Source organism: Taeniopygia guttata, chromosome 6 (assembly GCF_048771995.1).
Source record: "Taeniopygia guttata chromosome 6, bTaeGut7.mat, whole genome shotgun sequence".
Lineage (NCBI taxonomy): Eukaryota > Metazoa > Chordata > Aves > Passeriformes > Estrildidae > Taeniopygia > Taeniopygia guttata.
In genome coordinates this window covers 12,200,173-12,227,686 of record NC_133031.1, presented here as the reverse complement: position 1 = coordinate 12,227,686, position 27,514 = coordinate 12,200,173, and the positions used below count along the sequence as shown (strand labels likewise).

Here is a 27,514-nt window from a genome sequence, read left to right as displayed (position 1 = left end):
AGGAGCTGACTCTCGTGACTGAGGATATGACAAGGTCAGAGAGAATGAAGTAGAGTTGTTCTTCATAAGTCTGACATAAGGGATTGATAGGGACACATTCCTATTGTGAAACTTGGATTTGTCATAATTTCGCCAATAGTTTTGAAAATGGTATTTTCTGTCAGGTGAATGGAGCACAGACATGAATGACAAAGATCTGCAGGCTTGTATTGTGAAAATGAGCCAGTAGGCTTAATCCAGGTTTTGTGGTTTGAAACTCTGAAGATGATTAGAGTTTTTTTAAAAAAAAAATTAAGTAAGTTTCAGGAATGTTCTGAGCTACTCTTTGTTGTGTGGTATGTGACAGCAATGGTGAAGGTCTTAATAAGGCTTCAAGTAAAAGGGAAGGATTTTCAAAATCCTTTAGGTACTGCTTTTTAAGCTTTTGAACAGCACCTCAGTGTCAAGACATGGAAAGTGCTGAATGAAATCTGCAGCAGCAAGTTAGGCATTTTTTTGCAGCAGAGGTTTTTCTATCTGAGGAGGTGGGCAGCAAGTGAAGCTGAAAATAAAAGAACAATATAATAGAAAAATATAAAGTGTTTGTGGATGTTTCCATCTGGCCCTTGAAGACAAAGAAAAGGCTGGCTTCTTACAGTGAGTGAAATATTAAAATTTAAAAAAAGAACAACAGAACGAAAAAATAGAGCCACAAAAACTCCCATCAGAAACAAAACTACTTTTGTCTAGCTGGATTTTTATTAGGTCTTGCAAACAGGAGTCTGAGACTCAAAAGAAATCTGTTATAGTCAACATTCAAGTTTATGCTCTGCCTTTTGTAAATCTGTAGGATTGTATTGCCAACAAAGATGACAAGAATAAGAAGTGGCTTAAAATGCTACGGTCTGAAAGTATGTCACTTGCATGGTGCCACTAAAGCAAGACATTTTGTATATAAAGCTGATGAGTCACTTAAATGATTAAAAATTTTCCTGTTGGTGCCCTTCAATTACACATGTAATCAATTCAGCTGCCATAATGCAGTGTCTGATAGGATGTGAAGTTGATATGCTATGACTGCTGCATTATGTATAATGCAGCTGAATGGTACCAGGGAGTATATTAAAGAAAATTAGCTCTTACATGATATGTTCTCATGCACTTATGGTGAGATGGAAAAAAGTGAACTTACTGAGCATTTTCATAAGTTAATATATATCTGAGAGAAGAAACTAGCATAATGTAGAGCATGATATCTCTTGGGTAACTTATTGTAATGAACTTCACTGAAAACATACCAAATGCTGGAATAATTTCATGTAGTAATTAGGTCATGGAATTCAAAGGTCTCCTTGGGCTTTGTGGATACATGAAGCAAGTAATTCATATGAAGGAGAATACTGAATTCCTGCTTGAAGTGTGCTGTTGCTATGCAGACAGTTGAGTCTGGAAAGGTGTGTGCTGAGGGTCAGGGAAAGAAGAGCAGTATCCTTTACACAGCTGTCTGTGCTTAGAGTTTCCTCCTTGGTTAACAGATGTTTATAAAAATCAGATAGAGGTAAATCAATAAGAAGAAAAGGTGTATAGATCCTTAAGAAAATCCTATCACTCTGGAGCTGAACAGCAACCATTTCTGCTTTGAAGGGTCATGGATGGCCTCCTTTAGCCTCCATTGGAAACTTCTGCTGAGAACAGATGGACTGATGTATTTAGTACTTAGCCAGCACAAAGCTGGCCTGCAGTGTGCAGTGTGAGCACAGGCTGTGTTTTGTACAGTGCACTACAACGTCCTGATGTGGGCTAGGAAGTGTAAATAGGAGAGCAGGAGAGGAGGCAGTGCATTCTGCATATCTTTTTGAACAAAGTCCTTGGAAGCTGTTACCAGTGTGCCTTTTAATCTGATAATGTCAGATCCCTACAGACACTTAGTGAGCTGTAATTGCTTCCCAAGTAGAGCCTGCTGCCTGTCAACCAAGTACACCCCATTTGTAGCTGAGGGCTCAACCTGAGGAACTTGATTACGGTTTTGTCAATAAGATATACACCAATTAAATTAGACAGCACAATCCCAGTGAGAGGTTGGTGAAGAGCTCTGTTCTAGTTAACTGCAGTGTATGGGAGTGTTCTGTCATCATCTTCTGCCCTTCCTCTGCAAAGTCTCTTTCTTCAGTGGCTGGCTTAGGGAGCACTGGTTGTAGCCTTTTTACCATGTTTTCTCAGATGAACTCAGTCAAGGAACCTTCAATTTTTTTTTTTCAATTTGGTTTACTGTACTCGCTTTCACTCTGAATTATTTTAGTAGTGGCTGCTTTATTCTCCATTTGAAAAATTATGATGGAACTTGCCAACTCTTTGTGTCTCACTGTTGTTAGTGTATTGCTAGCAATAAACATCAAGTATATATTGTTCTACATCTCAGACCTTTGTAATGCAGGTCAGAATTTGGAATACCTTTTATCAACTTGAAGAAAAATCGAAGGGCTGTCCTTTCCACTCAGGTCCCCAAATCTCTAATAAATTGTGCTGAACCTTGAAGGCATCACAGGCTCCAGTGTAATTGTGTGTGTGACAGCTGTGGCACAGAACACAAAGGGATAGCCCTAAAGTAATCTTGCCGGCTAGGATTGCCACAGTGCCAGGCAAAAATAATCACTGATGGGACTTCTTCTGAAGGGCAGGTAGTGTTGCAGAGTACAAAACTAACCTTGGGAGACCGGAGTAATGACAGAGAGCTCTACTCTCTGAAGCCCTGGACTGCAAATACTGCTTTCCCTGGGTTAGTGCCGTCCCTTTGCTTTCCCTATTGTCAGTGCTCTCTGTAATTGTTTGATTTCTGTGGGACTGAGGAATAACAGATTTGAATTAAAATAAAACCAAGCAAAACACGGCTATCTGATAAGACTCCTGCCACTGTAAATCTTCACTGCATCATTAAAATCCCCAGTTAGCATTGTTTCACTTGCAGCTGTAAGACTGACAGTATAAGATGTATTTTCTCATGGATTGGTTTGTAGCTTTCTTGCTGCATTTCATTTCTTTAAGATGAGGTTTTAATATATCTATTTAATTCTTATTTTTCTATACATAGCTCATTTTTAAATTTTCATTTTCTTTGTAGTTAACACAGTGCCTTGCAGAAATAGCAATCTTGAATGAGTACAGAGAAGATGATGAGCATGCAAAGCCTGCCCACGTTCCAAAATATGCTGCAGTCTGATTTACTGATGCTAGAGCTCTATTGAAAAGGAAGGTCTGGAAAAACATGCTCTCATTTTTGCTTTATGTGGTGCTTTGTAATGGAATAGCAGCTCCAGGGAAACAATCATTCTGACCCAGCTGCAGATTGTGCTGCTGAGAAACTCATTTCAGCCCTTAGAGGGAGCCACAGACTTGACTATGGAAATGGAGTAAAACCAGGCAGGTTTTGTTGTGCCCATCTGTGATAGAGGAGGTGGGGAAGGGATGGTTCTCAATTGGTTTTGGTTTTTTTCTAGCTTTTAATTAATAGTAACTTCAAATCAGACATAAGGCTAGTTCATGGGGAATGCCAAAGCACATTTTCTTTTGTAGTGACAGATTTGTAGGGTTTTGGAGACCTCAACCAAATGTTAATTTTACCTTTCCCCTTTACATGGTTAGCCCCCTTCTGCACCATTCAGTTCCAGGTTCTACTGTTCTTCTTTTGATGCTGACACAGCAGGACTGGAAAAATTAAGATATTGCATGCTCCTTCCTCTTAAAACATGAAAAATATAAAGACAAAAACCACAAGAAATTAAGACCATGGAGTTCAGAGTCTGAAAAACACAATTGCCACTTTTTTCTTTACTGTGTTTTTTTCTTAATCATATGAAGAAAATATTTTTAATTAATATTTTCTTAATCATAGTAATATTTCTTTAAGGAGAGAGATGCATTACAACCCTCTCTTCCCCTGTAATGTGTAGGTTATAGCACAATATTTTTATGTAAATTACATGACTAGAGTACATTATATGGCTGTGTCATAAAATGCAAAGCTGTTCTCCTGGCTCAGCAATAATCAGCATTGCCAGTGAGCTGTTCAGTTCAGGCAGTGGAAGATGTGAATGCTCAGAGGAAAATGGATGATGAGATTTGCAGCTCTTGGCCAATAAAGGACTTCCCCTTTTGTTAAAAAATGAAATGAAAATGGTTTTCTGTACCTTTTCCTCTCCCTTCCTCCCCTTCCCCCAGCAGATGGATTCTAGTGGCAGTGTTGAGGAGTGCTTAGCCAGAAAGATGCTACACCAGAGGTGGGCCAGAGTGTGTCTAGTCCCAGAAGATGCTGTTTAAGATTAAAGAAAACTCCAAGCTTAAGCAGCTCTGGGCTCCTTGCAGAGACTGCTACTAATTAGAGCATCAAGTTGTGTGGCAATTATTGTAAGGCAGCGACTGCCGACAAAGAACTCCATTAATAGTCACTTTTATTTTGTGCATAGGCTGTTGAGTTGTAATGTTTCTGTAATGATTTTAGCTTAGCTTGGTTTGTTGAAGTAGGGGTAACCAAGGTGATAAAGAAATGGAAAGTTCATTGTCCTGCTAAACTATCCAAAATACTTCTCAGGAAGGCTGGAAAGATGATGGATGGCCATAATCAGGAAGCAGGCATCCTTAGTACAAATTTCCCTGCTCTTCTCAGTCATTACTTTATCCCTATAATAATTGGGCCTGAGAAAGGAAGGGAAGAGAGAGAATAATTATTTTGCAATAAAAGTTTTATATTTTGTTTTGCCTGAGTTATTTCCTATCCCTGAGTTTTCTGACTCTACGTTGTTTGGAGTTGTAAAGCTCTTCACTTTACGAAATACGAGTTAATCCTAGAAATAGCAAGAATTGTTATAGTAGGTTTGGTGTTTCTTCAAGGTTATTTTGGATCTCATAAATTTGCCTAATTTTCTGAACAATCAAGAGAGATCATGATAATTTCTTTGGTGATAATTCCATCTATGCATTTGGAACCTTTGTGGAAACGTGAACTGCAATGAGACTCAGTGTCTAATAGGTTAAAAATTAATGTCAAAATTTATGGAGTTTGTTTCTACTTCTGTTGGATGTTGGCTTACATCAGGTGGGATGTTTCTTTATCTTTCTTACTTCTCCTTTGTATTTCCAGTTTTTTATTTTGGGGTTACTGCAATTTAAAGAGAATCTACAACAAGGAAATTGATCAGATTTGCTGCTGTGATTAGATGATAACACTTCCACACATGACTTTTTATTTTATTAAAGAAAAAATAATTCCCAACAGATTAATTCCACTTGATCATTTGGTTACCATCCTCAAATATTTTTGGTGAATAATCTTCAGGCAGTGGGTTGTTTGTGAAGTGTCATTTCATCTCTTTGCTCTTGCTGTTTTTCTTGTGTAGTTGCTCATTGAACATTGCAAGTAGTTTCCTGAATATTTGTTTACATTTTGTTTTGTGTCTTGTATCTCCATCCTGAGCTACTTGTGCAGCTGAATGCTGTTCAGAGATGGTGCTACTTGTCATGCTCAAATACACATAATCCATGATGAAGAGTTTGTTCTCTGCACTGTGATAGCTTCTGATCAGGATTTAATTTCTGGTCTGTGAAGTCAAGCAAAATAAAATAAGAATGATGACAAATGAGTAAAACAGTGAAACTGCTTGCCCCGAAGCCTTTGCAAAGGCGAGTCTTTTTCAATTAGTGCCAAAATGTGGAGGCACAGCTCTAATATAATTGAATAGAAGCAGAGAAACAAAAGCCAACCCCCTCAGGGTGTCCCCTTTCTATACCTAAGTAAAATAGAGAAACATAACAAAATCTTTCTTACTCTAGGTTTTTTCTTGCCAAGCTGTATTTCTTAAAAAATAATAGTAATAAAAAAAGCATTTTGTTTTAGGAGGCAAAATCTGTACATAAGACCAGTCCTGAATTGCAGAGTAGCATGTGGACTACACTCATTGCAGCCCATACCTGATGGGTTCTGAAATCCTGTTTCAGCTGAAGGCTTCGTTCCAGCATCTTTGGCATCGTGTTTCCAGGTGATAAAAAGTCTTCACCGGAATCTTGGTTTATATCAGTTTGATTTTCCACCTAAATTAGGGCAGTAGTATTTTTACATTTCTCAAAAGGACATAGAGGTGCATTAGCAGGATGTTTTTGAATATGAGGTCATGGAAGTAATGTAGGGCTTTGATATTCCTTATCTTTAAAGCGGGTTTCTCGTGAGGAGACATAGGCCTGCTCTTTCTCTTCCTTCTTGTGTAAAAAGCAAGCAGTGGGATGTGGCTCAGCCTGCTGATGTGATCTGTGTTTAGTTGTGCCTCTGGGTGGCCACACTTTGGTTTGTCTCACAAAGCAGCCCCCTCTCACAGTGTGCCCTCCCTCCCCAGAGGAGCTGAGCCCCTGCCCAGTGAAAACAGGCTCCCAGATCCAGAGGGTTTGCTTTATAGTGTGTTGGGCTTTAGTTTGGTTTGGGCTTTTTACATAATTAAGTGGCTGTTGGCCCTAATGCTGAAATAATATTTTTGCAGATTTTGATAAGACTGTTACTTAGTAAAGAGTTATAATCTCCTGGAAGAGCAGCATTGTAACTTTCTCCAGTCACCAAGTGGAAAATGAATTAACATCAGGGCTTGCATAGCTTGTGTGAATTGCTGAGAACTTAGTCTTGTTTAATTCATACTGATTTATTTATAAAGTGATAACAAGATTCTTGTGGCTTTTGTAACATCTGCTTTTAATTTTAGAAGCATTTAAATCAATTTACTGCATGACAGTATTTGTCAACACCAGGTAACAATGACCTCTAACATGCCTACTCTGTTGAGACTGGTTAGCAGGATAGACTGAGAAATAATATGCAAACTCCTCTCTTATCAGGAGAGATCAGTTCCCAAAGTGACATGGATATTGTTGGTGTAGGTGATACCTTTAACCATGACATCACTTTAAACCCCTGGGCAACGCTCAGACCCTTGGGAGTGTATTGCTGCTGAAGGGAACTGCTTGACCTGAAACTCTGAGACTCTCTATGTTGAATTTTCTTCTGCTCAAGGGACCACAGCTGCAGGCTTCAATCAAGAATCCCTTATTTTTACTGGCTTGCAGTCAGGAGCACTCAAGTGACTTTTACTTTTTTATCCCAGCTTTTTCATTTTATGTTTTCTTTTTCCCTAGCCTTTTCTGTTTATTTTTCTTACATTCACTTGACACCTGTCCCTATGTTTGGAGGATGAGATAAGAAAAGAACTCTGTCCCTGTCAAGACAACAAGCAGAATATGCCTGCAAAAAAAGGGCCAGAGCAGGAATCAAACCTCTCCTGGGCAGGCAGGTGTGGGAGAGCTCCTTTGCTGCAGTTGGCTTTCTGGAATGCCATCAGTGGGCTTTTGTCACTGTAGTGGGTATAACTGGAAGCAGGTTTCTCTCTCTCTTTTGTTTTTCCTAATCTTTTTTATTTTTTTTGAGTCATCATGCTGCAGCAAATTTTGCGTGATATGTATATTGACCCTGAGCTCCTGGCAGAGCTGAATGAAGAGCAAAAGCAGATCTTATTCTACAAGATGAGAGAAGAGCAGCTGAGGCGCTGGAGGGAAAGGGAAGAAAAAGCCCGAATGGAGGAGGCTGTGCTGAGAAAGACAGCAAGGCGCAACCAGAGTAAGATTTCTGATCTCCTTCTATACTTCAGAGCTGGGGATGGTGGGCTTGCCACCAGCTGTTGTGCAGCAGGCATCTGGAAGAGATTGCAAGGCTGAGTGCCAGCTGTCCTTATGGGCAAAATGACAGTCTGGGACTGTGAAAGCAACATGTTCCTGCTCCTTGTAACTCCAGTCTGGTCCTTTGTTTTGGGAGTATGGTAATGATGGAGTAAGGGGAATTGTTTTGAAGTGCCTGTTTCAGTCAGGAGTCACTGCTGATGTTCTGTCAGTGGTAACTGTTTCATCAGTTACCACTGATGAAACTTCAGTGGTGACTGAAGTTTCTCCTCTACTCCTAACAATTTTTTTTTTTTAAATCACTTGACATCCTCACCTCTCACTCTAGGTCAGGCAAAAGCCTGTGCTGTTTCTTGACATGGCATTAAATATTTCCATCTGGCTGTAGTAGGAAATAATTTTATGAATTTGAGCTTGTTATAAAGGGCTGTTTGTGAATAAATGTAATACCAAGAGAGCCATACTGTATGAGACTAAATTTCCAACTGTATGCCCACTGCATAGTCTCCAAGAGATTACGTTTAGAGAATAGGATAATAGTGTGGCAAGCCAACAACCAAAAAGAAGAAACCAGAAATGTGTTTGCATACCATATGTGTTAAAATATGGAGCTCCTCCCCAAGGCTGCTAATGAATGCTGAATATGGTGACTTGAATAGGACAGTGATGGAAGAAACATCAGAAAATAACTTCTCCAAATGTCTTTTCCAACTGACTGGCCTTGGGCCCAAGTAGTTTTAAATAAACAGAAATACTTAATTCCTTGCTCTTTTCTCTGAGCAAGTGCCTTTCCAGCTCTTTCTCCCATTCATAGGATGAAGCTGTTAGGCTGGTGTAAGATAGAAAACCTTTTCATCTTGGAAATGTAACTACAGTGATTCTTTACTCAACAAGGAGATGTCACAGAGATACGTAAATCACTCATTTCCCTGCCAAAGATCTTATCATATGTTTAAATCTATTAAATCTTGAATATTCAAAGTTTCTAATAACTTCTGGTAGCTGATTTTGAGAAAGCTCTGTAATGGGATTGCAGTCAGCATTTCAATTGTTGCTTATTTGAACACAGCCATGGTAGAACAACCCAGTACAGAGACAATGTTGGATTCAGTTGTCAGACTTGAAATATCTAGAGCTTCTGAGCCTTACAAAGTGCCTCTTAGACAGTTATCAATTCAAAGACTATGAAAAATGCTTCAAAGCAAAACTATTTCCAAGACTCACTTGAAGGACAGGCTTGCATGGAATGACTGGACTAAGCTACAACAGTAGCCTTAAAACGAGGGGAGAATGTCCAGAACACCCTAGTCAGCCCTAGCAGGAATTGAAAATGACCCCTCAGAGATGGCAAGGTGGATGTTTAATTTTTAGTTTTTTCATGTTAGGGCTCTCACTGTGAACGACCCTCTTGAGAGGGATGGCATCAGAACAGCTTCTCTCATACAGCACAAAAGCTTTGTTAATTTTGATTGATTTGTAGCTCAGAAAAAATTAAAAATGCAGTTCAGCTTCACATACCAAAACAACATCATATCATTGAGATAATCTGTATCATGCTCATTCTTTGAGGGAGACAGATACAGAAAACTCTAACTGCAAAAATATTTATCTGATGAATTGTCATAGTGTTGACACCTACATTTCTATATATAAATGATACATTAAACCTGTTCAGCGTCCTGCCACGGGAGACCATTTTCTGGGTAAGTAATTTTCTGATTAATAAGTAATTGGAGAAAGAAGAGCAGCTGAGTACCCTATAGATTATATTTGCTCTGACAAAGGTAGTCATTGAGTTAAATTTTGCAAAAATGCATTTCCATTTTACCTTCTTAAATTGCCAATTAAAGGTATTGCTTAGGTTTGACTTTTGCCCTCTGTTGGGAAATTTCTGCTTTCTTCAGAACTGTAGTGAAGAACAGTTTGAATCAGATTTGCAAGTCAAGCATCTACTTCTGCTGGAAATATCTTTTTGCTTTCATGAACTGGTGTTCACCAGAGTTAGGAAATATAACTTCTTTCAGGTGTGCTGATCATTAACTGTACAGGTACTTGTAATTGATTTCTATTGCATAGTTCCACAATGTGGTGTTAAATGGTCTCTCAGTGAAGATGGTTTCTTGTTTAAAACAGAAAAGATAAAAAAGCCAACTGCAAATTATGGATATAAAATAGTAATTACTGTGCAATAGTATTGCATATAGACTCAAGGGGTCAGAGTAGATGCCAATAATATTTTTATCTTAAAATATTTTTTCCTAGAAGACAATTGAAATAATAATGTTTTGGACCTTGAAGCTGCTTCATTTTAAGTTTCCCTTAATATATAAGTGAATTTCCAGACCTTCTTCCCCTGCTACACAGTGTAGAATGTAGAGTGGTTTTATTCCTGTTTTAAATTAGTGGCTACCAAGAAATGCAAAGCTACCCCAATTACATGTTCTTTATTCCCTTGAAACTGGGGGATCTGAGATTTTTCATCTGTGGGTGTTTTTTTTTTTTGACTCTGCTGCATGACATGTTTTATGTTTGTGCTACTTTTTTTTGGCCAAGTTTTATTCTGAGTTTGTAGATATCATTGTAGCCTGAAAGGGTGGAATAGATGTGAGCTTTCAATATCTCTAATGTGCTGAGTTTCTGAAAACATGGGTGTTGTTTGTGAATACAGCATAGCATTTGTATAAAATAATGTTACACTAATTTAACTGTAATTATCTTTATAGCATTGCCTTTCAAATCCTTCTGCTTTCCTCAAAGTTTGAATAGCCACATATGAAAACTTTTCTTCCCATCTCTTTGGGATGGGATACAGTTAGATTGAACAAAAGCTGTTAATGACAATGGAGACTTCTCTAGATAAAAGTGCTCTGTAAAGTGCCTTCTGCTTGATCTAGAGTTCTATATCCCAGCTGCTGCAATTCCCCATGGATTCAGGAGTTTAGCTACAGTGGGATGTGTGCACCCAACAGCACAGCAAAAGGCTTGGATTTTTTCAAAACAAAGCAGGGACTGTGAGTTCAATTTTGATCTCCTACAGTGACTTAAGGATGAAATGCTCTTGTGTGTTAAGTATGCTGTCTTATGGAAACCACAAGTCACAGCTGGGGGCAAAAAGGTTGGCATATGCAGGTCAGAAAGGCCTTCTGCTGGAGTTAAAATCCTCAACAGACTTAGGGAATGCTCATTAACATGATCATTTTTTAATGGTTTGGAAATTGACTAGCAAAGGTGCCAAATCTTCATTGTTTTTTAAAGCAGTGCCACTGCGTGCAGGTTGTCCATAATGTCCTATTCAGTACTATGAAATTTGCGGTTTAGAAAACAAACAAGTCCAAACCATGAAATAAGATGTAAGCTGTTGAGAGCGTTTAGCAAGCTAAATAGTGTACTCATCTGTGTAGTCTTATTCTTAATTTCTAAAGAAAATAATATTAGTCACCTGCAGTAAACACTAAACAGTGCCTGCTTCTGTATTTAAATTGTTTGGTTCCATGTGTCTTGAGGAAAGGTTACAATTGAAATTAGTATCAGAATGAGTTAATGTTGAAGGAATTATTTCATTTTGGGGGTGAATGAAATGTGTTTTGATTATTCAATGGTCTTAATTTCTTTGCCAGTTAAAAAACACAGATTGTTGTCTAAAGGGATGCAATGTATAAACATCACTTCAGAATTAAGTATTTCCTTTAGAAGATATTGAATAAATTGTTCCCAATTTTTTTGCTATTTGTACCTTGCCTAAAATTATTAGTAGAATTTTGGCATCATGTGGGTCCTCCCAAAATGACAGCATTTAGTGAGCTTATTCAGTGTAAAGGAAATATTATGTAGCTTTAATTGAATAACGACTGCTGGCTGGCACTGGAATAGCATCACAGGTGAGCTGAATTTTTGGACGTCCATCTTCAATTCGCTTACAAATTGCTCCCGGGCAGATGTTTCAGGAACATATCTTCATTGTAATAAAACAGTTTGCTTGTTCCTACTGTACTAAAATCATTGAGAGAAATTGCCTCAAAATTTCAAGATCCCTTGGGATTTTCTGAGAGTTGACTAACAGGCAGCTTTGTAATTTGCACAGAATCATATTTATGTGATTAGGCAGGAGCCCTTTAGCCACTACAGCTGAGCTGGGAGGAAGCAGAGGACCCTGCCAATTTCGGTTTTGACACTGATGCAGTATCCAACCCTGCCAGCATTCCCAAAATGAGATCTCAAAAACTACTGAGCATTAGGTAGCTGAAGGACAGTCATGTGGGAGGAGAAACAATGCTGATCTGCTGCTGTTATTTCTGCCATTTATTCATTGTGAACTGCAGTTCATGGTGCTTAAATGGGAGCTATTTGTAAACACTCTTATTTACCTGTCCTTAATAAGAGAAGCTGGGAGAAAATAGGGTAGGCTTATCACAGCATGGCTAGAAAATAATTTTTCTATCTAAATGGTGTTTGTGTTAGAAAGATCATTAGAGAATAGATGATGCTATTTGGAAGCAAGTATCTCAAATATACCAAGGGGATGGCTGGAGAATACATCAGCGTCAGAGGAAGGCCAGTGAGTGAGCATGTGTTTCAGTGGGTGGACATGCAGTGACATTTTTTCTGACTTTGAACTTGGAAATGTATTCTTTATTTATGCTCAGGCCTCTACAGACCCTGGTAATACTTAGCTAAGATTCTATCTCCTGTGGAGACAAGCTCCTGTCAGTGCTCAGTGTCTCTGTATCACTGGATATGGATCTAACCAGGGACATCAGACCTCAATATTTCTGAAATTTCTGGCATTATTTTATCTTGAATTCTGCACAGTCCTGCCCTTTGTTTCCAATTCAGATATGGATGAAAAAGTAACAAGAGAACAGGAGCAAGAACATTAAAACAATTTTTGTTAGGGTACTGAGCCACCTAATTTGAAGTCATTGGATAAGTTTTAATGTAACACTATGTAGAGCAGCTTGAGATATGCTGTAGCTTTTTTATGTTCTGTACCTTGGGCCAGAAATGAGCTGCTCAGGGCCCATGCCCTGGTGTGGCTGAGTGCTGAGGCAGGGTAAGGCAGCAGCTTCTGGACTCACTTCTGTGAACCTGGGGCTACCAAGAGACCTCCAGCTGCTGGATGACCTAGGTGCACCAGATGGAACAAATCCAGAGGGACTTCTCTCACCTCCTGTGATCAGCAATAAGTCTGTGCTTTTTTGTTTTGTGCAGTCCTGCAGCTGATTTCTGTTTTGCAGAAAAGTAACAGGAGAATATTGCTGCCTACCTGGGGCCTTCTCCTGCAGACATGCAATCCTCAGTGCTCCTGTTCCTGAGGCATCTGGCATCAGCCACTCTCTGAGAGAGGCTGCTGGGTTAGAGGAGCCTCTGGCACAGAGGGCATCGCTGTTCCTCTGCAGTGTCGTGTTCCTCTGCCTGTCTGGACACAGCAGTGTTGGACTTTCTCCCACATACTGTGCCTCAGTAATGATATGAGGTTGTGCCTGTCTGCAAACTCATGAATACTTGATATGGAAAGAGGGCAGAACTGTGGCCAAGGGGAGAATGGGATTTGCCCAAGCTAATTCAATATTTGCTTGCTGATTTTGCCATTTTTTTACATAAATGACAAAAACATTCAAGGACAAAGGAACTGGGTTTTGAGAGCAGGATTTGGAGGGCAAAGGAAAACTCAGTGTGTTCAAGTCAGCAGTGGATTTAGCCAGACACTGATGGCAGTTCAATAACCTTTGAGTCCCCTTGTTTGCTGTGGTGCTAAAAAGCCTCACTGGAGGGTACAGTTCTCCCTGCTTCCGTGGTCCTGTGTGCCTGACAAAAGGAGTCAGTGCAAACCTGGCACGCTGCATTAATCAGGAGAGCCTGGTGCAGAAAATGATGCATAGCTTCCCGTTCATTCTGTGACACAGAGCCCTTATCCTCCTGCTTTGTGTTTCCAGCAGACCCTGAAGCAGACATGGCTTTATTTTATTCTCAAAGGGAAAACCTGGAAGCTTTGTGATAGGTCTGTGAGAGAAACCAAGCCCTCTGTATAGCTTTTACACTTTAGAAGATTCAATTTGGATGAAGAATCAGAAAATATGGTGCTATGTTCTGGAAATTTTTTAATGAAGAAAAAAAATCTCAAATGAGCAATACTGATGGGAATGATTTTTAAACCCTCACTTTTTCTCTAATGCTTGCCTATATTTTTATGCTGTTTATAGTGAGAGGGTCAGCCATTAAAATGGACAGACAGGAGGCTGCCTCTAGGTTGTACAGGGAGTTAGAAGAATGACTTTAAGAAAGAGCTTTGAATATTATCTCCTGGTTGAAATTGGGCCAATTACAAAATTGTTACATGTAACAGTGTGCCTTGGCCAGGGAGCCACAAAATTGTTTGCAACATACTGGGTAGATGCAGTTTAAATGTTATTTTATTTCTGTATTTATTTTTGCTCCTTATTTTTGGTTTCTAACATGCAAACCCCTGTGTGTATGTTGCATATATACATACCATGTCCTAAGTAAACCCACTTACCTTTGAGTGTTGTGTACAGTCATCCTTGCTACATTTGTTAATTACCAGAGTTCTACGTGAGTAACTGTTTCCTCCCTTAATATTTGCTCTCTTCAGTCACTCTTCCTTTATTTGATCCTGCAGGGGTTTATTGCAGCATAATTATTTCCATGGTAACAGGCTGTAATTCCATAAACAGAAGATTGAGTTTGTTATATGATCAGGAAGCAGCTGGAGAGCCATAAAAGGCTGATTTTTCAGCAATGCTGAAATCCTGCAACCCTTATTGATATATTAATGTAATCAGCTGAATTTCTTTCCGCCTTTGCAAATCCTCCCCTCAATAGAAAGGCACATAACACAATATTGAAATTCAAAGGTGTGTAAATTTAAATGTTAGGGGCAGAATTTTTCCCCATTCTTCTAAGAATTGAAATGAAGGGGTTTTTTGAATGTATTTTGGAAAAAGAGGGATTCTATGCTCCCACAACTATTAGCGGGGAGGCAGAGCAAAAATTAATTGTAGATCTTCAGTTTCTTGTGGGATGATATTTTCATTACTTTCCTCAGTATTATCTAGTTCTTCTCTGTATATTTTAATGGATTTACAGCAGTTATTGTTTTGAGAAATGCATTCTGTCCTTTGAATAGTCTTTCAAAAACATTCACAGTAATTTCCTAGGTTTTCTCCTTAGAAAGAAGTGAAATTCAGTTTGTGTGTTTGTAAAAAAAAAAAAAAAAATTCAATACTTATGTTGGCAAAGCTCAAGAAATTGAGAACAGCCTAAAGCTCACATCTTCATTTTCATCCTAATCAATGAGCTTCTAACACATGTCCTCTAGCTAAATGAAACTGAATGGAACCTCATCTACCCTGCAGACTAACAAAATTCAAGCCTCTACTTTAAAGAAGCCATAAAAATAATTTGCTTGGAAAGCCAAGAAATCTCAAGTAAAGGACACTGTGCTTAGACCAGAGTATACCAGATATTTGAATTGCAGAAGAACAAAAAACCCACAACCCTACAAACACAGTAAACTCCACAAGCTATGGTTTAGCTCTCCATGGCAAAAGTAGATCAGGCTGATCAGCTTTTAATGCACATGCAGCCTATTTCAAATGCATAATAAATTTCAGGAGTTTTTTTCTAGCCGAGAGAGAGAAAATAATAAAGATGTTTTCTGTAGAGAGTCAAAAGATACTTGTGTGACTGCAGTTTCCCAGCGGGTGAGGAAGGACAGTCAATTGCTGCTGCAGAGATTTGTAGCTTCCAAGCAGGAGAATTATGGTGGGAAGCCCAGAGAAGCAAGGCTGTTCATGGAAGTAGCAGATTGTTTAGTACAACATTTAGCAGAATTTGAATGCGGTCCTGTGGTTCTGAGATTATAAATCAGTGATCACATAATCTGAATCTGTGCTCACAATTTCTAAATTTACACCTTGTCGATTCCCTCCCACAGAAAGGCAGGAGGGTGCTTGGTGCTCTCTGTGCTTTTGCTGGACTAAGCAGGCAGACTGGGTGATGGTACAGCTGGGAATCCTGCCACCAAATCAGGCCTCTAGCTCCTTGGAATAGCTCCTGTGTAGACACTGGGGATGGATCGCAAATGGGGCTGCTGGGGAGTCTCTAACTGTTAAAGCAATGGTGACCAAGCTTGGAGAAAGAAAGCTGACTCCAGCAGTATTCTATTTGCTCTAATTACCATTATTTCCAAAGCACTTTTATTTGGAGATGTAAAAAAATAGGCCAAGAACCTATAAGTGGTTCATCTCCTCTGTTCCAGCTGGCAGAGGCAGTGTGGGGCTCTGGTCTCCTCGGTGTGTCTCTGTTTGTCCCAAGCCTCAGACACAACGTGGAGGTCTGAGCTGATAGGATTGGAACCCAGTGTGGCCTGAGCTGGATTCCCCACGCTGGTGCTTCTCTCTGTCCCCAGGTATCCAGGCAGTGTTGGTGTTCCTTGGCAGCATTTGGCCATGGCAGTGATGAGGTGACAGTGCCCTGCTGGCCCTAGGGCAGCTCAGAGGCCAGAGCAGCCCCTGGTGCCACATGGCTCAGCTCGTGGTAGCACTCCAGCACTCTGAGGGTGGGATCAGAAGTGCTCCTGGCAGAGCCTCAGAATTCTTGTAGGTGAGAGCTCAAGTTTCTGATTGCTCTCCAGGCATTGTTTTGCACTTTTGTTGCTGGTATAGAATCGGCTGTGTAAATCACAGACAAATAGAAAATATGATTTGCTTTTATTTTTGCTTCTGTGTGTTTATATGTACAAACTTGAGTTGTAATTTGTTCTGGCTTTAGGTCTCCAAGAAAGTTTTTGTTGTGATCCCTTTGTGCTGCAAATTTGAGGGACCTGATTTTGCATTTTCTGACCTGGCATTTGTCTGGAGTAAGGAGCCAGAAGCCAGTTTACGGGTCTCAAAGCAGTGTGGCTGTAGATTTAGAGGAGCTCCATGTGAGATACTGATTCATGGATGAGGTTCAGGTGAAAAGAACTTCAAAAGTTTGTTGTCTTCTTCTGGTGCTACAAAGTATTTTTAGGTGAAAAATGATGGCAGAGTAGGGATGGCGAAGACCTAGCAAATTATTCAGTAAGTTTTCCTGATAAAGCAGTGCTTGTTTCTAAAATACTTCCATTTCTACTTTCCAAAACAGACTAACTTTGATGTCCACTGCTTCCTAATGGTTACTATTTTCAGCATGCCACAGTCTCTCCAAAATGAAAAAAGTACTTTTGTGGTCAAGGCACAAGACTGGGGCTCAAGAGATTTAATTTTTGTTTCTTGACCCTGCCTTAGGCTCTATGACTGGGCTCAGAAGCCTGCTGCTGAGCAGGAAACATTAGGCTCTCTTGCCTCCTTCTCATCTACATTTCAAATTTGTTTAGTCAGGACCTGTCTCTTCCTTTTATATTTAGTTGAATTTTTCTTTTTTGTGTATTTCTCTTTGATTTGGAAAGAAAGTGTATTAGCAAAACATCTTATTTTGCAGAAAAAATTTAATACTTGAGAGGCATTTTAAAGCAGGAATTATTTTGTTATAATCAGCCATAAATAGTGGTAATTCTCTGCTTGCAAAGCAGACAACACTAGTTTCCTACAAGTATTAGGGAAAATAATTTTCTGGACTTTCTTGATCTTGCCATAGGCTCTGCAGTTTAAAATATCATTAGCCTAGAAGAGCTGACCCTCTCACTGTGAATATGGTTTTGAAAGCTGCAGAGACTTTTTGTATGGCAGAAATTCTGCTTTCACTGTGCCAGATTTTCTCCCCGAGGTGCTCTTTTTTTTCCCTGCATGCTCATTTTTCATGTTATTTTGTGCTAAGAAACTACTGAGTTTTATGATCAGATTGCACAGTAAAGCCCAGCTGCAACTTTATGGGAACAGAGGTTTAAGGGAAGGTTTGCATGGGAGTCATTTCTTGAAGTAAATTCAGTGGTTTGATGTGAAAAAACCTTATTTTCTTCTAGAGAAAAATGTGAATTAAGGCATCTGTGCTCAAGCTGAATTATTTTAAAATTATAAAAATATGGGTGTCTATCTGTTTAATGCTGAAGGTTAAAACTGCCAGATTGTTTAATACACAAATCTTTCAGCTTTGACTATATTTGAACATGCACTTGATGCATATACAGTAGAGTTCTGTACTGTGTATAGTGCTGAACCAACAATACTGATGGTTTCAAAGGAGTTTATGCATCTGCTGGCTAGAACTTGATAAAAAAGATCCATTGTTTTAAAAGAAGAAGGAACAATTTCTCAAGACATGTCTACAAATCAGCTATTTGTTTTATTGGGCTGGGTTGCAATGGATAAGTTGTGCCTCTGAGAAACACATTAATAAACTTTTGGCACAGAAAACCTTGAGAGAAGCAAAGATAAAATTTGTCTGTTTACCTGAAAAATTATATATTTTTTTCCTTCCTGGAAAGCTCTGATAAGTTCATAAATGAACATAAATAGTGAAATTGTCTCAGAACAGGAGTAGTATTTTGTATCTACCAGTTATGTTACAGATCAATTAATACAAGGTGTGTTGTTTGCAATCTTTTCTTTAAAGTACTAAATAAAGGAGAGCAACTAGGATATTCAGATTCCTCACAAGAAAGAAGACATGCTGTGCTTTTAAAACAAAACTGCCTTTGGTTTTTTGGAATTAGTACTCCTGGGAATACTCATTCCATACTTCTCAAGATACTTTATCAGGAAATGCAGTAGGAGAAAACCTTGCAGGCAAGTAGTGATATGGCCGGTCAAGACTCAGCAGATGGTATTCTAATGCTGTATCCAAAAAATACAAGTTCAAAATAAATGTTGTGTTGACAGGAACACAAGTACAGAATAAGAACCACAATGAAATACATTCACATTTATAACCTGAGACATAATCTGATAGACTGTGAAAGAGCAAATGCTTTTGAGAGTTATTGAAGGAAAACACTATTAGCTTAAATTTCCACCCCTCTTTGAAGTTAGTACCGTTAGGCCAACGCCAGGGATTCGTATAAATTACATTTTCAAATTTGATATAGAATATCAGTTTCATGATGAGATTTGATCCGTTCATTGCCTTCAGTCTGGATTGTCAACACTTGGGAGTGTGGGCTGGTGCTGACACTGCTGCTGTCAACAGCCCCACTCCACTGCCTCCTGCAGTTTTCTGCCTTCAGCCCGGGATTCAGAAACACTTTATTGATTGTGCATTGGGAAACTTAATCTGGTTAAATGGATATGTCCTCACACAGAACAAATGGTAGCTTTAGGTGAGAGTAGCTAAACTGATGCTGGTAGAGAGAGATGGAGGAAAAGTGGAAGTAAATCCTGCCTGTTCAAATAGGACAGGTTTCTTTTAACTCTTATGGGAACACTGGAGAAAAACTACTTAGGAAAATGGTGCTCTGTCCATTTCTTTATTTTCAAATGAGACAAAATTCCTTTTAGAAGAGATGTTGTGGTGCACGATTTTCTCATATCAATGCTTGGGTGAGAGGATGAAATCTAGGGGACTATAATATACAGGGAATGATGCAAACTGCTGACCATTGATGGCCTTGTAGTCTGAATTCTTCTAAATAAATCCACTGTTAATTTGGCAATGTTCTTTGTGGCAGAATCTCCTTTTGTGGAGAACAGTTTCAAGAAACTTGAAAGAAATAAAGCATAAAAATTGATGCATAAGAGGTGTTTCTGCAAATTCCTTATTATGAACCTCTAAAATGCATATAATATTTGACAGTTGTATTTATAAAAGCAGAAGGAAAAGACCAGACCACACTAAATCGGGTAATGTAAATAACTATTAAAATGTGTTCAGGTAGGATCTAATCTTGTGGTCTTTGTAATCTTACAGTTGGTTCTTGTACTTGATGGCTCACAAAATGCAGTAGCTTCTGTAAAGAGCTCTCAGGCCTTTTGTGGTGTTATCACTCTGTCAACACAGTAACCATAGATTTTTGTGTAGTTTGTGTCATGAAAACTGAACCAGAAATTTAATCCCTTTCAATTGCCTATGTGAGCAGAATAGGCTCTGCAGCAGGGAGTGGTGTTCTCTGGGTATGCAGAGTCCCTGAAACTCCTGCTTCACACAGTGGAGGCAGGAAATTTCTAGATTCTTTGAAGGTGTTCCAAATAATTTTCTCTACCTGTTCAACACTGGACATTCTTTGTGCACGAAGCATTTTTAGTCACATAATATCACTGGTCATTGATTTTGCCCCATCTCTTTTTCCATGCTCTTCATTCATCCCTCGTTGAGTGAAGTGAGCAAATATAGCAATTAAAAAGGGATCATAATACTGGAATCGTGGGAAATGCATGCTTGAATTAATTATTTTTATTTTTGTGGGACAATGAGTCTTTACAAATTGGGTAATCTGCAGCATGAAAACATTTTAATTTTTTCCCCCCCAGTGTTTGACCTGATTTGGTCAAATCTGAAGATTTCTTTGGACCTCTGAGCAATGTTTTCTTCTGAATCATAAACTGCAAGCTTAATGTTTCCTAAATTTCAGATTTACCATCCTTTCATGTCTGTTTTTGCAGGATTTGAGGCAGTGTTTACACTTTGGTGTGCTCTCGGTGGCTGTTGCAGGTAACGGCAAACGCGTGCAGTGGCTGCGGGGCAAGGACGGCGAGGTCTGGGTCTGGGTGATGGGAGAAGCCCCGGGGGACAAACCCTATGAGCAGATCTCCGAGGAGCTCATAGCAGAGCGGGCCAGGCAGCAGGCACAGAAGGAGGCAGAAGAGCTATGGTGAGGATTTAAGAATCTGAGTTCGGGGTCCATTTGGCATAATGGGAGCTATGACCTTGTAGAAAGGTGGGAGGTAATGGTGGGTAAAACTGGTAAGTATGTTTTGTGAACATTCGCTTTCATTTGTTTTGTCAGGTTTTTAGTGTGATAAAAATGTCATTTTGTTTTTATTGAATACTGAAAGCCAAAAACCCTATTTGAAAAAAAAGTGATGCCAAGTTTTTTCTCTCTTGGGAATTTAGCAAAACCGTTGACCAGCCTGCAAATAAAGAAAAATGAAGCAGTCTGGTTTTGAGATGATTAAATTAGATATGTTTGTTATATCATAATTCTGAGCCCACAATGGGGGTTTAGTACATAAAATCCTTTTTGAAATTGGTTTTATTTGCAATTTGCTTGCATTAATTTTTATTCCAGCAGTTCAAAAACTCATTATACAAAGTCCCATGCGGATGTTTCTAGCAGGGCTTTTTCCACGTTTGGGGGAGATTCAAAAGTGTATTGATGCTTGATATTGTTAGGAATTAGGCCACCTGCCTCACACACTTCCCTATGTAGTGCAGCGCTGAAAAGTGATTCTTTAATATCAGGTTGTTCTATGTCATCCTTTTTCATATGAGATTATTCTTGCTTTGAGTGCTTGCATATTTAAGCAGGGACTGAAAACTTCAACCTGTGCTCTGAATTTCTTTTACATTGTCAGTACTAATAAACAATCTAGCAGAAAAGTTTGGGAGACATTTGTACTAGTATTTGAAAGACAATAAATTCCAACTATGTTTTGCTAGACTAATAGAAAAATATAAGGTATGACTTAAAGATATCCAAGAAGTACTTGTCTAACTTAGAAGTGCTATTTTAATTAGTAATTTATCAAAAACTGTAAATTTTCTGCTCTCCAGATGGTTTCTTCAAATATGATGGTTTGTGGTAGGTCTCTTGTTAAATAGATTTTAATTCTTTGCTTGCATCTTTCCATGAAGTCTTTACACTAATTATTTGTTGCAACCAGTAAGTATTGATCCTCAATTTAAGAAAATTAGTGCATAAAATTTTTATTTTCACATCCTTTTCTGAAGGAGACAAAAGGAAGCTGAAATAACAAAGAAATTCCGTGATGCTATGGCTCAAGAAAAAGCCAGAATAGTGGCAGAAAAATGGAAAATAGAAATGGAGGATCGAAAAGCAGCCAAACTGGAGGAAGAAAAAATTCAGGAGGAACTGAAGGTTTGCATAGAGAAATGTAGGGTTTTTTAATAGTGTTTTCATATAAATTCACAGTTCTTGTCACCTTCAGTGCATGCTTATTAATAAGCTTTAAAATTCAGAGTTGTAATTTTTCATTCTGGAATATACAGATAGCTACATGGTGTTCAGCAGAACAGCTGGGTGAGTGATGAGAAAAAATTACAGGTCTCATTCAGAAGTGCCAGAACAATCAAACCGGATATTCAGCTCACACATTAACAGAATTGTTCAGTCAGCTGTGCTGGATGAATCATCCTGGGGAAAAAAATGTACAATTGGGAAAGATCTCATTTTAAGTTAGTTTGCTTGAATGTATTCTGTGTATTTTGGATGAGTTTGTTCACATAATGAACTTTAAAACTGTGTCACTACTTCCTTCAAAATAATAAGGGGTGGATCCTTCCCCTACTCAACATATGGGAAAAGTCCAGTTGGCTTTGCTGGGAGAAGTTAATTTGCTTGATTTTTTATTGATTTCACAATGAACTTTTTATGAGCTCAGTTACAATATTTTAATGTTTGTTGGAAATAATATTTTTTTTCACATTTTCTAGTTAAAAATAGCAATTTCAAAACTAAATAGGAAACGCCTTTGTTCACCCTTTTCATATTACTTGATAAAGATAAAAAATGATTTAAAAATGAGAAAGCGAAATATATAGGTTCAGTGTGCAGAGAAGTCATGACAGTCCTCTGAGGCTGGGATGTGCATGCTGGGACTGCACATGATTGGTGAGGCTGAGTTTCCATGGAGAAAGCCTGTAGAAAATCTGATTCTGGGGATCCAGTAACTTCCATCCACACCCCTCTCCCCTGCTGAAAGCTCACTGTGTCTCTTCCCTTCCTGGTGCAGTGATTTAAGGTATGGAAAGCAGGGATACACTATTCCTATTGTCCCTTTGTGATGGGAGGAATGCTGAAAATTTAGCGTTAAGTTTATGTGGTTCGATTGCAAATAGAAAATTTCTTATTACTCTGTAGACTGTGGGCCTGGGATTTGAGGTGGTTGTGGAGCCAAAGCCAGGGCAGTTCCTGCAGAGGAGGCTGCATAGAGTTGCTGATTTACCTTTATACAATTAATTTGAATTCACAGGAGAGAACGGGGCCTTTGAAATTTGATGTCAATGAGAAATGAAACTATACCTTTCTGCTTTATTAAGGTATGAATAATGAGCAGAGCAACTAATTAAATACTCTTTCCTCTGCTCTCTGGAAAGTAAAGGCCTCGTGAACAAAGGCTGACAGTGTTCTCTTCTGTCTATGTGGCTGACTCACAGGACACTTGATGGGGAAAATGTCCACAAGCTCACTGTTACTGTTCTGTTCCAAAGAGACTTTTTCATAGAGCAGAGTAAACAATTTATGAGGCTTTCAGTGGCCAGTATTCATAGCTTTCTATTAAGGAAAGCTAGTTGTTCAGTTGTTGATACAATTAAAAGGAATGGCCCCAAATTCTGCTCATGTTCATACTGATGGAAAGGTAATGTCACAGTCATCTATGTTTCCACTGCTTCCCAGGACATGAGCAGGTGTCCTCCATCCAGCTGGGTGACTGTTAGGAACACTGCTAGAAATGGGATTATGGTTCAGTTTCTACTTTGAATTTCAAATACCTTGGCCAGGATTTCATGTCTCTTCCCAAAGTTGCCAGTATATTTGTTCTGTCAAGGAAGTAGAAACCCTTTCTTTCCCATAAGCATTTGAAAACAGAATTTGCAAAAATTTAAATAAATGAACAAAAGTTTTCAAAACAAGACCCAGTAGAAAGGAGCTCCTGATTTAAAGAATTAGTTTGGAAACTAGATATGATGCAGTGATTGTTTCTTTAAATGCCCTTTATCAAGTGTTCCCCATAATTTCCTGTATTAATCCAACAACAGAGTCTAATTCCACTTTCAGCATAGGCTCTTCAATTAGGTCTATAATCTGACATCTGCCAGGAGAGACTTGGTCTGACATAGAGTTCCAGCAGCAGAGATCCAAATGCAGGATTGACTCTTGGTACTTTGACACCACTCCTTTGCTACTCAGAGAAGCACTTTACATGCTCTTGAAAGATCAGATCTTCTACATTGTGTGTGGTATCTCGACACAGAAAGAAAGTTGTGTTTCTGACATCCACATCCAACTAAAAGGAAGGAATACAACTAAAGAACAGGAAAAAAGATGAATTAATGAATCTACTGGTGTATGATAGAAGTAATTTATAGAATGAAGAAAAGGGTATGGAATTTGATGTAGATATGCAGGCAAGCTCGCTTCAACAGATTTAAAATATTTAGTGCACTGGTAATCATCCTTCTGTGATGATGACCAGACCACGTTTAAAGAGGTCTCCAGACTGAGGTATGGAAAGTCCAGTCTCTGCTAATGCTTCATCCTCTTGAAGCAGTTTGACTTAGGAAATTGAAACTGTCTCCTTTCTGCTGGCATGTTTAATTTCTAACCATATTGTGTCACAAAGCTCCTTTTTAAGATGCTTTTATTCCTCTTGACCTATCACGGGAGGTTAGGGCTGTCTGTACTGGATAAATGATATCTTACATATCAAAGTGAATGATGATCCCTATTTCTTTTTCCAATACTATTCCAAAAGTATTGCTTTCCTGGTGTTTCTAAGCAGAATTGCCTTTAATTTATGATGCTGGAATATAAATGTTGACTATATTTTTGAAGTTTAAGGATAGCTATTCTTTTACGCACCTATTGCAAAGGACAAATAAGAGAGACAATTACTATGATTAATCTTTTTGCTAATTCACAAAGGCTATGAGCTCACAGGTATAATTTTCTATGGTTATCAGTAGCTGCCATTAAGAGTCTGAACAATGTGCAGAGCTAAGGCAAATGGAAGATGTGAGTGTCATCCAGCCAGGGATGGGTATCCTTCAGCTACATTTAGAAATAAAAGAGATCTCTCAGTTCAGTCTTCATGTGGTCTACATAAATCAAGAGAATATTAATAGTAAAGTACTGTCCTAATGACAACATCAGATACCTGCCAAATTTAATAATATAAGCACAGTTGACAGCAGAGCTAGATTTCTTCTTAAAAATTCCCTGGGAGATGAAATGTCTCATCAAAGAAGATAGGTTCAGAGAACAGAACAATTAGTGCTTCTGTTCAGGAAGTATCTAATTAACCTTATGCTCAGTAGAAAGAATACACTTTCTATTGAGCTTGGATGAGCTTTCAACACATGCCTGAATGCTTTACTGTGCCCCCAAGTGCTGTGGACCTGATTCTTCAGAAAATTGCTGCCAGATGTAGAGTTTAGGAATACAGTGAACTGTCACCATTGCCATTTGGAGTACTGTGAGCTTCTTAGGATAGAGCAGAGAGCATTCTGTCTTGATCTGAAAAAAACTCTTGTCTCCAAGTAAACGTCAAGCACTAGAGTGGGACTGTTATCTCCAAGTGCAAATAAGCTGTAAGTTCAGCTCTGTGCTTTGCTGTGCCAAGAAAACACTGAACTCTTTCCCAAAGACAGCATATTTAGAATCTAAGAATATGACAACAGCTTCTTGCTGGGGTTTGGCACCCAATTCATTCTGAAAGTGCCTTAGTTGGGTTATTTCAATGGCAATTGCAATAATTAATTTTGTTTCCTTTTGGGTGACCACAATTCAGTAATTCTTTTTTTTTCCTTTGCCATTGTCTCTTGAACAATGTTGTAAATCAGAAAGCTGTTAGTTATGGTTAGGAACTGGGTCTTCAGATTTTCTCTATCCTACTTGTAACTGACATTAATTTTAAAGGAAAATATCTTCTTCGGTGCCATCAGTAATGATTGCATTTCTGAAGCCACTGTCTTCAGTCTGGATTGCTGCTAAAAACTAGCAAAGCTCAGGTGTTTTCCATGGGTAAATGGGAAAATTTAAGCCACTAATAAGGGTAGCTTACATGTTACGAATTCAAGCTGTGAAGAGTCTCTAAGGTCCAGAGAGAAACTTTAAGTAGATAGTCACTGGAACTATGGCAAATTACTTGAGCAGAGCCTGTTCCAGCATGTGCAGCAAATGTCAGATTTCTCCCAACCAGAAAGAGTCCTTTGCTTTCCAGATTATGGAACACAGGGTGCTTGTGATAGAGTAAATTGGTACCTCCTTGTATGAGATGTATGAATAGCATGTCCTGGACACACCCATGTCAGAAATCTCATAGCTTCTGCATAATGCATTTCATACATTTGTCTCTGTGCAAATACATGCACAGTGAAGCAATGCAAAGGCTGTGTTCCTTTTGAGACACTGGTAGTAGAGAAAAAAGTAATGCCTCTGCAAACACTTTCTTTTCTGATGCAAGTGAGAGATTTTTCCCAGAAAAAGGCTGGGAAGGAGTTGGACATATTTCTGCCTTTACTCAGAGCTCTGTTGGTACCTGTCAGGTGAGTCTGGAGAGACATCTGATCTCTGAACTCAGCTGGCTGTGTCAGCCTTGCTGAGCAGCCTGTGCTGCAGCTGGGGACCCTGGGGTTTTCAGATTTCCTTCCTCAGAGCAGGGAGTCCCTAAGGGCTCTCAGCTGTGCTTTAGGTGGCCTGAATGTCTTCCCTGGCCCAGGTGGTTGCTGAGTGGGCTCAGGAGGTTCTCTGCAGCCGTAGTGCAGCCAGCTGGCTGCAGCTTTCAGGGCTGCCAAAGACACTTCCTGCCAGCCTGAAGCACTGAGAGAATCCCAGGCAGTATTTGCTTCTGAGAGGGCTGTTGTAACACATAATCCTTGTGGGTTTTGCCCTGAGCAGGAGGACAGTGGTCATTCAGCTGCCCTGCAAACTGTAAGACTCCCCAGAAAGACCCCAAGAGCTGTGGCAGCCAGAAGCCCAGTTTTCCTCTGTAAGAAATCCCACTGCTTTATTTTGCCTTTTCCTCAGTATATTTAAAAAATCTTTCTGCAGCAAAAACTAAATGATGACCTCCTTTCATCTGCCTTGGACTGAAACATTAAAACTTAACCATGGCTAATATTAAATATTATTTAGAGCTACTCATAGTAAAGCTGTCAAACATGGTAAGATACACATAAACAAGTCTGTGGTAAATTCTCAACTGCCAGAGGATAGATAAGATCATTTAGCATGTTCAAATTCTCCATTGGAGTAAAGGCTGGAGAGGATTACTGCTGCCTGTTGAATTGCCAGAGTGATTTGTTTTGGCAGCTTGGAATTTCTCAACAATTTGCAACTCTCTACTGGATTGTCACTTGCTAATTATTTTGGCAGAGCTGAAAGGGTCAGGCACAGAGTACAATCTCTCTCAGCTGTCAGGCAGAAGATGGTGTTTGTAGGTATTACAGCTCTTCATTCCCAGCTCTGATGTGCAGGGTTGGATTCCTGGGGAGAAGCAGACAAACTGCTTGCTGTATTCTTTCAGTGGAGTAAATGTGAAAAGTTCAATTGTTGTTCATTTTAAATACAAACACACACTGTTTAGTCGTACTTGACAAAAGGTTGACTGTTCTTTTCCTGTGTCACACCAGCAAGAATTGTTTCTTGTCACACACAGCTTGAGGGAGTTGGGCAATATACCTGCACATCTATGCACTAATTTAATAAATATAAGTTAAATCTCCTCTTTCTCTAAAAAGGAAAGTTTTGTGAAAAATTTTTGGTGAATTCAGAATCAAGTACCTGTGTTAAGCTTTTGTTATCTCTTCTTTGACTTACATCTCCTTTTCCATTAAAAAGGCAGGATTTTCTTAGTTGGCATTGTTAACTTCCATTAAGAACACAAGCTCTACCTGAATTCTAGTTTTTGGTGTGTGTGTGGGGGTGCTTTTTATTTGTTTTTCTTAGACCCTTTCATCTTTTTACTAGAAATGTTTCAACAACAGCTACATTTAAAAA

The 27,514-nt window shown here is 39.0% G+C and overlaps 1 protein-coding gene across 1 annotated transcript in view; it reads left to right on the top strand.

Moving 5' to 3' along the window:
- The first annotated feature begins 2,829 nt into the window (after positions 1–2,829).
- Positions 2,830–27,514, top strand: part of SH2D4B (SH2 domain containing 4B) — a 68,063-nt gene continuing 43,378 nt past the window's right edge. Inside the window, exons 1-3 of the mRNA XM_030275863.4 lie at positions 2,830–7,624; positions 20,266–20,425; positions 21,505–21,652. Of these exons, the coding sequence (XP_030131723.1) occupies positions 7,441–7,624; positions 20,266–20,425; positions 21,505–21,652 (492 nt within the window). The 5' untranslated portion in view covers positions 2,830–7,440. The remainder of the gene's footprint in view (positions 7,625–20,265; positions 20,426–21,504; positions 21,653–27,514) is intronic.